Genomic DNA, 14562 nt, shown 5'->3' on the forward strand with positions numbered 1-14562 from the left:
ATGTTAAGTTATATATTAAGCCATCACTACTGCCAGGTGAAACAAATGACGGCACAGCTTGATGCAAGAGCTGAAGGGTGACATGTTCCAAGAATTCCCTCCCCGAATCACATGAATCTGTGAGAGCAGGTTAAGATCTCGTGCAGACAAGAGAACGAGGAGCTGAAATGAAACCCAAAGGCATGTGCTGGGTGACTGCAGCACAAACCTTCCCTGGGAGAGCTGGAGAGAGGATGGAACCAAGCATGGCTGGTTTTTTCTCTCCATCTCTCATTTAACAGGGAGGGTGCCCTTTGGAAAGTGATACTACAGAACGGAAGGGCTTGAATTATACTATTACGTTGCCAATCCCTTTTCACTTATCTAGGTGTAACTTTAGTGTAACTCATAATGTGCTACACAGGGGGTACAAAGTCCCTGTTCTTCCATTTTCAACTCAATCAGCAGATCTCTGAAGCTAAATTACCCACTTTGACCAGCACAGCCTTGCTGCACCCAGCGTGGAACGGCCCATTTCCCTCATACCCGAAAGATTCTGCGGGTGAGAGTAGCTGCTGTCGTCAGCTTAGCAGGTGTGTGCAGGCACCTTGCGACATCAACTCAAATTCCACTGAATTGTGAGGACAGAGGAAAAGTTGTAGTTGATCCTCCCTCTACAACCACCTTGATCCAAGATGAAGTACGCAAAGGTCATGTCTACTACTCATTCTCCCTCCTCAGACCGTGAAAGAATATCTACGAAAGGTTTTGTCCTTACTTAGATGCCCAAGGGCTCTTACTACACAGACTAAAGCCAATCTTAACACTACATCCCACCCCATGGACAGCAGGGACGTGCTTTTGAACCAGCTGGTCAGTGAATCAATGCCTGTGCACAGAAATGGGGCTGAACTTGTCTGGAAGAGTTTAGGCATCTCCTTCACAGTCACAGAATCACAGAGTGGTTGGGGCTGAAGGGACCTCTGGAGATCAGCCAGTCCACCCCCCTGCTCACGCAGGGTCACAGAGCAGATCACACAGGTGGGTCCAGGAGGTTTGAATGTCTCAGAGAAGGAGACTCCACACCCGCTCTGGGCAGCCTGGGCCAGGCTCTGGCACCTCCCAGCAAACAAGTTTCTGCTCATGTTCAGATGGACCCTCCTGTGTTTCAGTCTGTGCCCATCGCCCCTCACCCTGGCGCTGGGCACCACTGAACAGAGTCTGGTCCATCCTCTGACACCCACCCTGAGATATTGATCCCATTGATCAGATCCCTCTCAGCTTCTCTTCTCCAGCTCAACAGCCCCAGCTCTCTCAGTGTCTCCTCACCAGAAAGTTGCTTCAGACCCCTCAGCATCTTTGTGTCCCTCCCATGGACTCTCCCCAGTAACTCCTTGTCCTTTTGCCAGCAACTGCAGACCAGAACCGCCGCATCCCACACCATCTAACCACGCACGTACTCTCCGCTCCACAAGGCCCCAGAATAGTTTTTCAAAACTAACCACTCCCCTAAGAATCCTATGGGGAAGTATAACTTGTCAGATGCCCTCCCCTCAAAAAATTCAATTTAAGCTTTTTTGGGTCTGCGGGGCAGCCAACAATTAACATAATTGGGTCATGTCCATCTCTACCAACGCAAAAGAGCTGCAAGAGAGAATTCACGAGAGGAATGCCAGGCAGCGGGCAACCCCACAGCTGAACACTGTGAAAATAAATGCCCATGCATTGGATTGTTCTGCTAACAGGTGTCAGGGTTACATTTGGTGCACAGTCTAAGCCTTGAAGTGGATAAATATTTCTGTTTCCACTCTTTACTGCTGGCTGCTGCTGTTTTTACCTGCCTGAAAGGGTGAAGGTGGGGACAAAGGCAGAAGCCCTGACCAGCACAGCGTCAACCGTTCTGCAAGCCACAGATCCAAAGAACGTAAACGCAGTGATGAGAGATGCTCAAATTCTGTAGTTCACACCACTGTCAAGCCCCTGAGTTCCTCAAACATTGTTACCCACCCTATCGCAAACTCCTGATAAACCTATAAAAACACTGGTGTGCGGGTCACTTACCGCATCCACACGTGTCAATCTAGTGCAGGATTTGTTCAGAGCCAGGAAAACACCCACCACGCTCTTCACAGCTAAAACATTAAGTCCCACTCCTCCTCTAGGACAAACAAGATGAGATTTTGTTGTCTCTTAACGAACAATGTGGTTTGTGAACAGGCAACACCTGAGGCTGACGTGCTACAAACAGCAATGGTCACATCTGCACCTGATGTGCCTCATGCACAGGCTGCAAAAAGTCACAAAAGGAAGAGGAAAAACACAGAAGTCAAGTAATTCTGATTTTATATTCAGTCGTTGCAAATCAAGGACGTCCTATTTTTACTATTCATTCAAGGCAAAAGTCTACACAAGCATGTCAAAAGCAGAAATTGAAAAACAGTAAACACGACAGTCTTGAAAATACGTTTAATGTCTAATCTTATACAAAAGTGACAGCATTTTCAAAAAAATATCAAATCCTGTATTTATAGCTTCTCACTATCATACAGCAATATTTGTTTCATCTAAAGAAAATACAGCAGCAGGTGATAATCTATACTTTAAAGATGTGATTGCTTATATTCCATATTGTAAACAAATGCAGTATGTCGATCTCAAAGCACAAGTCAAAATGAACTTCTCAGCAATTTAACTCAAATGATGCATAGAAATGTACAAATTCCATTGCAAAAGCTTCAGGCCAGAAGTTGCTCACACTTGACATAACGTGATAAAGTTACTACACGGTATATAGTGACACCTTGAGTTTTTACACAATAGATTAACAGGTATATACCCTTTTCACTGCTATGCAAAGAACTTTGCTCACAAAAACGAAGGGGTTATGAAACAGTTTTCATGACCTCAAGAAATACGAATATACATTGAAAAAACATCCCATATATACTGAATTTTAGTCTAAGTGTTCCAGTAATAAATCCTGCCTATTTCAGGAAGAACCTAGAAGTCTAGTTACTTTCACAAATGCCCTTTCCAAAAATCATCATTTGCTACGTTTGCTTTACCCTTTCCTGCCTCTTCCCGTTCCGCGCAAAGACATGCGGCCAGTGCAATCTCAGACTGGAGCGCTGCTACTGCATGAGCCATTCGTTTGGAATAAATGTGTTTCCATCACATCGGTGTATAACCTAAGGCTGCAGGTATCAAAAAAAAGAAGCACTTGAGCAAATGCGGTCAATGATCGGTTTAATTTTAGCCCGTCTTGCCAAGAGCGAAGCTAAATTTGTTGTTTGGGGGAGCAACTGGGGTTTAAGGTTAATGAAGGCTTGGACTTTTGGTCCCTATTTCTAGGGTTACGGATGCTCTGCTTTAGGCTGAAATGGTATTTTTGTTCAGCTCGGGTATTGTCTTCCTAAAACAAACTAACAAAAAAAAATACACGTACCTTTGCTATTAGCTTTCGTAACATTAGATTAAAACAGCCACAGCTAAGCTGACCGTTTTCTTCTGCAAAAATAATTGCAGGACTTTGCCATAAAGGCCAAGACTACTCACAAACGTCACCTCCAGGTCACCCCATTTGTTTTCTTTAAGAAGTCCATCACACGCATGCAGGAAGCCACGATAAGGTACTGCAAAAGAACGAACTCGCTTTCACAGTTCCATGATACAAAGACTCCCTAACGAGCTAGCGCGTTAAGCAAAAATTTGTCCCTAATTCTACCTGCAGAGGCTAAGTGAGGGATACCCCCAACTGGGGACGAAACAAACTGTCCGTGGTCAAAGTCTGGGCTACGAAGCACCACGAAAAATGGCAGAAACGGTCACCGACACATGGCTGTGTCTCAGCAACGCTAAACCAGCGTCACAGCGAACCCCTTGTGTGCTCTTTGCACAGATATGGCAAGAATAAGATAACTTACGGCAGTGCGCAGGCTTCTAGACATTCAGGGACTCCCAAATGACACTTGCTCGGTGAGGTATGAGACACCCAGCTGAGAACGGAGGATTCTCCCCGTTACAATAATTACAATACCCAGCAGAGCTCCAACGAGACCTCCTCGTTCTCAACTGGACGGATCTTTGTAGCTGCTAGAACTAAATGCCAAGCTGGGAAGGGAATTGTCAGGTTGGGGTTGTTTGCTTTGATCTTTTAAGCTCAAGTTCAGTTTCCAGGGACTCTGAAAAAGTCTGCTGAGTTTTGCAAAGTCCAATTCTAAATGACTAGAACCCGGGTTAGAAAAAGGGAAGTACCTTATCTATGTGGGAATCGGGTTCTCTTACACAGACCAAGCCAAACTTCCAACCACCACAGAATGAGAACCAGCAAAACAATGTCCTCATCGGCATGCATAAAACTCACATTTGTTGATTCAAAGTTAACTGCACATCCAGGTTATTTAGTTAACTTGCACATAAACGCCTGTTTGTGAACAACAGTGTGCTGACGAGTTGGACCGAGTGTTTCAAACGTGTCTCTTCTCTTCCGCAGTCCCAGACTGAGCAATCGCTTTGAGTATATACAAAATGCTGAGAAAACCTTCAAGTTCACATGCTCTGCGTCTCTTTAGTTTGAGTGACTGTAGCGTGGTCAAAAACTAGATTTCTTGACAAAAACCTTGAAACGCTTTTTAGTGACATTTTAGAATAACCTGAAATTAGATCAAATATGACTATCCACCCATTCAGTGACCAGCACGAGTCTGGCAACAAGACTTAAAGCATTCACAGAAATTTAAGAACTTTTTTGAAGTCCTTCGGCCTGATTCTTTATAATCCTTACTTGGCAATTCCCACTTTTCCAGGGAATACTTGCCAACGTAAGAACCACAGATGTTAAGTTTTATTTCTGCTCTTCATAATTCATTTTATGAAACCAACCAATTATGCCAGCATATGAGCAAGGTAAATTGATGCAAACTGCTCCTTCATACCTCAAATGCACATACAAGAGGCGAGTATTCTTCATAGCCCCAAACATTACTGAAACGAAAACTGTAAAAATCTCTGTAAGTAGTGGATGAAGGTGGAAAGCTACAGTATTTTGTTGCCCAGAATGTTTTCAACGGTAAGGCTGCAAGAGACAATAATTCATAGTCAATACAGGCTTTTCACAAAGCAGTTAATTCAAATCTTCTCAATTAAAACCAAATTCATCCTTATTTCGTTATTCCCTCCCTCTGTGCCCTAGAAGCAACCTATTCAGATTACAGAGACTAGAATATTTTCACTTTGAGAAAATATTACAAGGCTTTCCCAACTTTTTTTGCCTTTTAGAGGCAGTTTTCTAAGTAGTGGAAGACAACTATAATGTGATGCTTAGACACACTCCAACTTGATACAGTTTCACTGTCGTGGTATAGTTAGTTAAGCATTTAAGAAGAAGTTGGCTATTATTCCACTGAGCAAGGAAGTAAGACAGGTGTGATACAATTTCACCATCCTAGTATATTAATTAAGCATTTAAGAAGATGTTGGCTATTATTTCACTGAGGACAGAAGACAGATGTGTTGAAATTCTTTACCTGCACTACTGGGTCTTATACTATGGAATTTCCACGCTTAAATGTATAACATTTTAAAGCAGGGGTATCAAACTCATTTGCACCGAGGGCCACATCAGCCTCACGGTTGCCTTCAAGGGGCCAAATGTAATTTTAGGATTGGATAAATGTAGGAGTAGTTACCTTTATACAGCCCTAAAATTACATTTGGCCCTTTGAAGGCAACCACGAGGCTGATGTGGCCGCTGGTGAAAATGAGTCTGACAGCCCTGCTTTTGAGTAATTTAAGACCAAAACCAAATACTCACATGGGGACCACCAGGCATTGACGGAGCACCAGCAGGACCAGACGGCACTTGAAAAGGATTAGGGGGCGTAGGATATAGTCCCGGAGCTGGATATGATCCTGCGGGTGGAGGAAACGGACCTGGCGGTGAAGGTCCCCACGTTCCAGGTGGAACCGTCCCCCACGGTACTGTTGGCGCAGCCCCTGGAGTCTGGGTAGGAGCGGAATATGGCCCTGGGGGTGGATATGGCATGCTGGGCGCAGGATACTGCCCTCCCATTGTTGGTCCCCATGCTCCGGAGGGCATGGATCCCCATGGCCCAACAGGAGCAGGAGGTGCAGCTGGCTCTGTCGGACCACCATAAGGTCTTGGAAGCTCTGGAAAGGGCATATTTGGTGGAGGATATTGCCCTGGTGGGACAGGACCTGGCACAGCTGGGGGTGGATATGGGCCTCCGGGAGGAGGGCAAGTGGGTCCGGTAGGAGGAGGAGGAAATGGAGCAGGCGGTCCAGGGGGCATTGAAGGATACATTCCGGTTGGCGGAGGTCCGAAGGGCACGCTGGACGCGGACGTACTCGGCGGCAGCCCGGTCGGGGCTGTAGGAGGAGCGCTCGGGTTGTTCCACGGATTCGAAGCCGGCCAACCCTGCGGTGGCTGACCAGGCTGCTGGCCGGGCTTTGTGCTGTTCACTTTGGGGGTTTTAGCAGGCGACTGATCTGGTAAAGCATCTGCCAACTAAAAGATAAAGCATCAGTGAGAATCTAAAACGTCTACTGGACTTCCTAGTTGCAGGCATTCACCCACTACATGTATTTATTTCAGTTGCCAAACTGGGCGGAAGAGAGCTCTTTGCTGCTGCACAGAGATGATTACATTCATTTTTGTGCAGCTTCTATCGTTAAGGTAGAAGAGGCATTCTGACATGCTGCAGTTCCAAAACCAAAGATAAAAAGCGACGTACCACACATAGCAATAAGCAATTTCAGAGCAAATCCAAAAGAAAAGATTTTCATAGCTTTCCCTTATAGCTATCCTGACACTATTAAAACACGACTCTTAATATCACAGCAGAAGAGAACCCACAAGGCACCCTGCAGCTTCGTATGCTTAGTCCACAGATTGCTACATCTGCCCAAAAGGAAAACACCACGACTGCAATACAGAGGAAATATCCTCTCAGGCATAAGCTCCCTTTCCTCTTGAAAAAGTATGTCAACTTTCGTAATGAAGTAACACAACTTGCTGATCTTCAGGAAAGAAAAACTGTTACTTACCGAAAAATCATCAGTTCCAGACATTTTGCTGAAAAGTAAGGTAAGATAAAGTGAAATTTGTTGAAAATAATAAAGGTATTTCAAGCAAGAGTTCGTGAGACAAAGTCTAGCTTTGTCTCATTCAAACCACAGTATGTGTTGAACTGGTGGTGCCTCTTAGCAGCAGCTTTGATTTAGTATGTGCTACCAAATACTTTCCTCTTGCTAAAGTTCTCGTGAAAAGTTAAGTCTTCAGCCTCTACCTGTCTCATCTCAGACAGGACCGACACATCACGTAAATGGGTCACACAAAGAAGAAAATATTTCAAATATTCATACTGAGTAGGCAGCCGACCCAGACAGTGATGCCTGCAAAGTTTCTTTTCTAAACTGAGACTCAGAATTATGGCAGGCTGCTTAAAACCCCATGCAAATCTTATTGATAGAAGAGAACTATAGTTTGCTGATGTTTTATCTTCCAATTATTTCAGAACATAAAAAAGATACTGGCATTGGAACAGGCTGCCCAGGGCAGTGAAGTCACCATCCCTGGTGGGGTTTAAAAGACGTGGAGATGAAGTTGTAGTGATGTGGTTTAGTGCCACATTAAGGTTAAGGGTTAGACTCTACCTAAAAGGTCTTTTCCAAGCAAAATGATTCTTTGATGCTCTTATTTACATTCACCAATTCCAGCAAGCCAGACTTCACTGAACATAGACATGGCAAAGTCATAAGTAATGCTGAACTAACTTCTAACCTCTCAACAAGAAACACCGAAAACAGGCACCTTGTGCTACCTTTTCATGAATGCAACCACTGCACCCAGAGCTTTCTAGAACTTCACAACTAACACCGACTGGCTTTGTCAATCTTTATTAGCCAGGTGGACATGCCCCAGGGCAGCCAGGAGGTTTTACGGGAGAGCACAGGAGATAGAAAGGAATGAAAGAGGAGGAAAAAAGTGCAAAATGTGAGATTTCAAATACCACTGCCAAGCTGATACCCATGAAAAACAATCCTTATTCTCCCTTGTTGATGGTGAAGACCTGACTTTTAACACAGAGACTGGTCTCAGAGGTTTGTACATATAGCCTCTAACAAATAGATTTATACACTCCATTAAAAATTACACAGTGTAAATAATGCACATAGAAACTAGAGTCTTCTCCGAAACTGTATTTATTTTTATCTACACAATTCCCTAATCTGAAGGCAGTACTAGATCAGAACAAGTGGCTCTTTAGCTCAGCATCCCATTTTATCTTCAGCAATGACAGTACGGAAAAACAGAACGGGAATGACATCCCAACACTTCAATGATTCCAAGCTCAGAGACTTCCTAAACTGGAGGCAATTTCTATGGAATAACAACCCTCCTAGAGTTGATTTTCCACAAATATGTCTAGTTCCTTCGCTTGTACCTACAACATCCCTTGGCGAGGAACTCCACGGGGCTGCTATTTGTTACCCAAAAGGGCACCTTCTCTTTGGTTCTAAACCTGGATTTTCCCAACTCCTGTTGTTCCTCCTTCATTCCTGCAGCTGAGAAAAATCAGTAAGTCTGTTCTTATCCACCCTGCCCATGCTGCTCATTATTCTACAGGTTTTTACCACTTTCTTTCAGCTGTTCCTTCTGTGGGTTATTTCACTGACCCTTGTGCAGCAGCTCTTCCACACCTTTGATTATTCTCACTGCTTCTCTTTGAGGCTGTTTCAGTTCTTTTGTATCATTTGAGACGACTGACAAGAAAGAACCGCAGAGAATTCAAGATGTGGGATAACTATTGATTTATGCAGTTTCATAATTATGTTCTGGTTTGTCTTCTATTTCCTTCCTAATACTTCTTAATGTTTCATCTGCTTTTTGATCACTACAGAACTGACACTTTTGTGGGAATATTTCATTCTTCAGTGTTAAAGGTCAGCCCATCATTTTATATATGAAATTATATGCACCACTCTACATTCATCTACTCTGAATTACCTCAGATTTATCAATATTGAATTATAGCTGCCATTTTATTACCTAATCCTTACCTTCCTGAACAGCTTAATATCAACAAGACACTGCCCATCTCATTTACCATGTTATTTATGACCATACCAAGCAACCCAGCCCCCTGTGAAAATACAGTTAATTTATCAAGTTACACCTAATAATTTAAATAAACCTTTTAAGAAATAATAATTTAAATGAATCCAAAGGTTTCTTAAAGCTCCAATGCTGGCTTATAGTAGCAGTAGTTCCTTCAAGTTAAAAACCTGAATTTATGTATCAGATGATGTACACTTTTCAGATCAATGACTATTTGTCTAAAGTTGAGAAACCAACAGAACTACATCAGAAAAGTGGTTTATGCTCCTCTTACTAACAGCTCAGCTGTTCAAGAGACATCCACCAGATAAAACTCCATTTCTCCCTAATAAAAACCTCTTATGCTAAAAGAGTTCGTTAGTTTTTGCGAGGAACCATACTCAATAATAGTCAGAAGTTGGTATGCGCTTTTTGGTGGCACTGTAGTTCAACTTACGTACACAGACACAGAAGCTATTTATATAACTCACAAAATAAAGGAAAAAAAATCATTACTATAGAGACAAGTAGAAAAATAAGTTTTTACATAAGTGCACATGTAAATGTTTTCATAAACAAAACAACAAAACAGGTTATCGAAAAGCAACACCAAAGCAGGCCAAGAGAATCATCCTTTCTTTCGGCAGATGGAGAGATGGGATAAGACCAACTGAAAAACAGATCTACAAGAGACTGAAAAAAGCCCACAGAAGAAGCTAGAACATATGCTGCAAGGGAGAGAAGGAAGAGAGGAAACAGACCTGAAGGAGAACTCGGAAGAAAATCCCACGATCTGTCACAAAAGGGACACAGAGTAGTAAATTCAAGTCAAAGCAGCGGATAAATTGAAACAGGCCTGACTACAAAATATCAATAAATATCCCCAATATTTATCAGCAGATAATTTCAAAATATGTCTGTGCCATGAAAATTAAAGAAACAACTCTGCTGCATGATTTAAGAAAGAAAGTGTAGTCAAGCATTGCTTATAATGAGATTCAGTGGCTTTTTTTACTTTGGCAAGCAGACTAGAGCAACATTTGTTGGCAACATTTGGCATAACTGAGTCAATGCCAAGCATGTCAAGGACCCTCTTGCAGACAGGACGGCCCACTTCAGGGATGGGTTTTAAACACACATTTAATCTGGGTACTGCCACCTTCATTTAATAAAAAAAGAAACTCAAATTACCCTTCAACACATTCAGACAATATATGGACTAATTCGTACTTAAATCTAGAATCTGTATTCAAGTTGCTCAACACTAGTATAAAGAATTTCAATCAAAACCTTACAGAAATATCAATTATATTTGTAAAAGTATTGCTCAAGGCATTCACATGCTTGCAAATCAGACTCAGAGACAGTGTCAGACAGAAGATCTCCAAGTAACCCCATTTTAAAGTCCCCACTGGTCATGCGTGTGCTCAAGGTTTCAGAAAATTGTACTGAACGGTGCCTTGATTAAATTTTTAGAGTTGGTAGAGTTATTAACAAATGGACTCCCATTTTCTCTTGAAGCTTTCCTAGAAGAACGCTGCACAAGCACTGATAACAGCAGAAAAAGCTGATTCATGTAACAGACATCTGTCTGGCCACATTTAAACTCTACTTCAAATTATTCTTTCCTGTCGTTGCGCGGAAGAAAGAACGAGTGGAAGAAGGAGGGTTCAGGAGTTTCAGTTAATTTGGCAGGGAGTAGAAAGACTACAGAACTGGCAGCATTCAAACTGGAGTCTTGCTTGCATCCACTGCGCTGCGAGATAAGATTTCCTTTGTTTTCCAAAGGCCACCACCCCTGGAAACATCCCCGGCTTTCCAGAAGCACCAAGCCTGCCAGCTCCAGGGCAGCTGCTCCGGGCACCATTTCTCTGCCACCTCCAGGAAGACACTTGGCCACAAGCGTGAAACTAAAGCGATGGAAAGAAAAGACCGATGTTTGCAAAAAAAGGTGTCTAGGAGCAGCATCTCTCTCATCCTTTATCCTGAAGAGTGATGGGAGGGTGCTGCACCTATCCAAAAATCATACACAGCAACATCTTCAGACCAGAGTCCTCCACAAGCTGCTCCAGAAAATTAACAGTGGGTGGGTGAGACAGGAGCCTGCCGGGCTTCATGCCGCGGGCTGGAGAAGGGCTGGGAAGGGCTCAGACATAGCAGCAGGATTCAAATCCTGTCCACAGCCTTCAAGACCAAGTGGCGATTTTCAGAGAAGTCTGTGAAAACCCCATTCCTAGAAGTGAGGTGCTATGTGTGGTGCGCTAAGTCCGCCCTACTCACTAGCTTCTACAATCAAACAGCTCCACGGCAGTTTTCAGCTCGAAACCCTCTCTGCTCACATCCAGCCCAACTGAGCCTGACGGCTGCAGTTGCTTTTTTTCCCCAAGCTCTTGCCTTTCCTGGCTTTTATCCATCTTTAGTCCTTAAGGACTGAGCTGTCCTAGACACTTCTTTCTTTCACAAAAGCTATGCAAAACTAAGCATCGATTGCTTTCATTTTTTTTCATTGTATGACATTTTTCAAACACTTGATGCGCCAGATTTAGTTCCTGTCTCCAGATCATCTTTCAAACACAGGAAAAAAACCAAAACGCTCTTTCTAGATGCAACAGGCTCTGCTGCATCTCCACGAGGTGGCACGGCTCCGTCAGCAAAGAGGTTCTTTTGTCACCGTAACATGACTAATTCCTACCAGCATAACCTCATCTACAACAAGATTTCTGCCCACATAAGTCTAACTACCCAGAGCTATACAGATAAAATGGAAGAGAGACCAAATCTTTGACAGCTTCTAAACATTTTCTAAAATATGTAAATTTCTGCAGCTTCTACCTTCAGGCGTTAAGCATCAACATCTTATAGCTGGCCTTTCCCCAACTTTAATGCCTTCTCGGCAGCTGCACTGATGTGCTACCTACCGTGCAACCCTTTAGTCTGACCTGCATGCTTATTCGTTGGGAGAATAAATACAACTGGTAAAAAGACTGAAGGGAAAACAACCCAACAGTTATATCATTAGTAGCTACATGACATTTGGTGATCTTTTTGCCTCTTCCCACATCTGTCTTGTCTGAAAAAAAGAGGAGGTAAATCAGATTTTTAGTTTTCAGATTTTCAGTCTTCATATTTTCCAGACAATTTTAATGAAGAGTGACAACCACAATGATGTGTGTTAGTGCATTTGCTATAAATTAACAACTACTAGATTAAAAACAACTATTCAAAGACCTGTAAAATATCAAGCCATAAGGAACTGTAACCTGTTCTAGCTTCCCAGCCATGACAGGCCATGCAGTTTCACAGCTGCAGCCCCACCAAGACCAGATCCAACCACTTTGGATGGTCACCACATCACCAGCAGACGGTTCCAGAACCTGCAACCATATATAACTTCTGAGGCAGCTTGTTTGTGTGCCAGCAGTGATGCAAAACCAGGGGAGAATAGCGAGTCTATACTGCCAGAGATTGTTCCTGTCCACGCCAACCTCACATAAGATATATTAGTTCAGCAGCTCAGAATAATTAAAACTTATCTTCCACAGCTACCTTTAAACTTCCTTGAGAGATACAGAATGCATTCTCATTAGTTTTCCTCATTTATAGCTTTAGTTTCCAATTATCGATTCTTCAGAAGCCTTCCTGAACTAGCTGTAAAAGTTATTTAAAGAATACCTGTGTTTTCCTGCTACCAAAGCTATATACTCAGGAATTATCAGCTTAATTATTTGTATGTGTTTTGGAGGAAATAAAGATAGTGACCCTGAGTGTGATCAACTATCAAACATCTTCACTGTAGGTTTTTTTGGCTCCCTCCCATCAACAAAAACATCAAAACTGTGTCTCATATTCCAGTTCCAGCTTCAAAGTGACAAACCAAACCACACCTTTCTGCTCCTTTACCAAGGCTCTTTTCCAGGATAACTGCTTTTCAGGATACAACCTCCCTGCATCTTTCACATCTTGAACTGCCACTGTTAAAATGTACTCAATGAACTCAAGTTTCAAAAGTACCTAAAGCACTTTCTAACTTTGATATTCACCTCCCATTTTTGCATCAGCCACTGGTTGTTGCAGAATGAGTCTCCACAGGTCACGGGGAGGGTAGTTTCAGGGTGTGTTGGTTTTGTTTAAAAAAAAAGAGCTACGTTTGCTCTCACATCCACTGACAATAAGGTTGAACAGCATCAGATCAGTGCTGTTTTCCATATAATTCACCTGGATACAAGCTCTTTCTCAGAGATGAAACCTGTCAGATAAATACCCTGTTTCCCCAAAATTAAGACCTACCTCAAAAATAAGCCCTAGCATGACTTTTCAGGATTTTTGACGATATATCTTTCAAACACAATCCTGCTTGAAATATAAGCCCTACTCCAAAAATAAGCCCTAGTTACAGTTCATTAAGAGTCAATTTAAATAGTGTCCAAGCAGCTGTATATGTAAAAAAGTAAGCATCTTTAGAGCAAAAATACCTACCCTGTCTTATTTCTGAGGAAAAAGGGTATTTCTCTCTCCAAGTAACCACCTTTCCCAGCACTACCTTTCCCAACAAGTCAGCTACCTTCAGTATATTAACATTTGATAAAATGAATCAACTTCTCATGAAGTGACTTGCCCAAGACCCTCTTTAGTGAAGAACCTTTGAGTTAAACATCACTTACACGTGATCCACATTCATTTATACAGTCATTTAGAGATGATGGCCACACAGCACAAATGCAAACCGATCAAATATTTTACCCAAACAGGACACAGCAGCCACCACCGTCACACAGAGTACCGCAGGATTCGCTCCAAAGGCGCCTCCCGCGCTGTGCAGACCCAGCAGGGCCGGTCCCAGCAGCCATTAGGCCGCCACCGGCGCTCCGGAGCCGCCCGCCCTCCCCAGGCGGCGGGGTCTGGCAGCTGCCACCCCCTCGAGGCCCGCGATCCCCCGCACCCCCCACCCGATGCTGCCCGCCGGGTGGCGGCACCTCCCGCCCACCCCTCCTGGGGGGCTGAAGAAGCAGCTGCGGCCCGGCGCTCCCCGCGGGGGGTGTGGGATGGAGCCCACCCCCTTCCCCACTCCCTCCCGCAGCCCCGGTGAGGCTCTCCCTCCCTGCCGCGGGTGCGGGGCCGGGTCGGTCGCGGTGCCGCGGTACCTGTGAGGGGAGCGCGGCGCAGGCCCGGAGAGGCGGCCCGCAGCACCACCGCCACCCCAACGCCCAGGCGGAAGCGGAACTGACGTCACACGCCCCGCCTCCCACCCCGCTGTCCGGAAGGTCACGCGCTTGGCCACGCCCCCTCCCCACCCACCACGCTGCAGACCACGTGACCCCCACCCCACCCCGCAATCTCTGACACTGCGGTCACGTGTCTCCACCCGCTCCCCGGGACCCCCGGGAGCGCAGAGACCAGGGACGGGAGCAGAGTCACAGAATGTCAGGGGTTGGAAGGGACCTGGAAAGCTCATCCAGTGCAATCCC

At 44.2% G+C, this 14562-nt stretch overlaps 1 protein-coding gene across 1 annotated transcript; it reads right to left on the reverse strand.

Annotated features, from left to right (window-relative positions):
• Positions 1–2430: 2430 nt before the first annotated feature.
• On the reverse strand, positions 2431–14339 carry MAPK1IP1L (mitogen-activated protein kinase 1 interacting protein 1 like). The gene is made up of 4 exons (XM_082057563.1): positions 14239–14339; positions 7045–7072; positions 5792–6505; positions 2431–5053 (listed from the first exon to the last, which is right to left on the reverse strand). The coding sequence occupies exons 2-4, from the start codon at positions 7066–7068 to the stop codon at positions 5042–5044; spliced, it is 750 nt and encodes a 249-aa protein (XP_081913689.1). The 5' UTR covers positions 7069–7072; positions 14239–14339; the 3' UTR covers positions 2431–5041.
• Between the last annotated feature and the right edge of the window lie 223 nt (positions 14340–14562).

Source organism: Streptopelia decaocto, assembly GCF_964273445.1.
Source record: "Streptopelia decaocto genome assembly, chromosome: 7".
Classification (NCBI taxonomy): Eukaryota; Metazoa; Chordata; class Aves; order Columbiformes; family Columbidae; genus Streptopelia; species Streptopelia decaocto.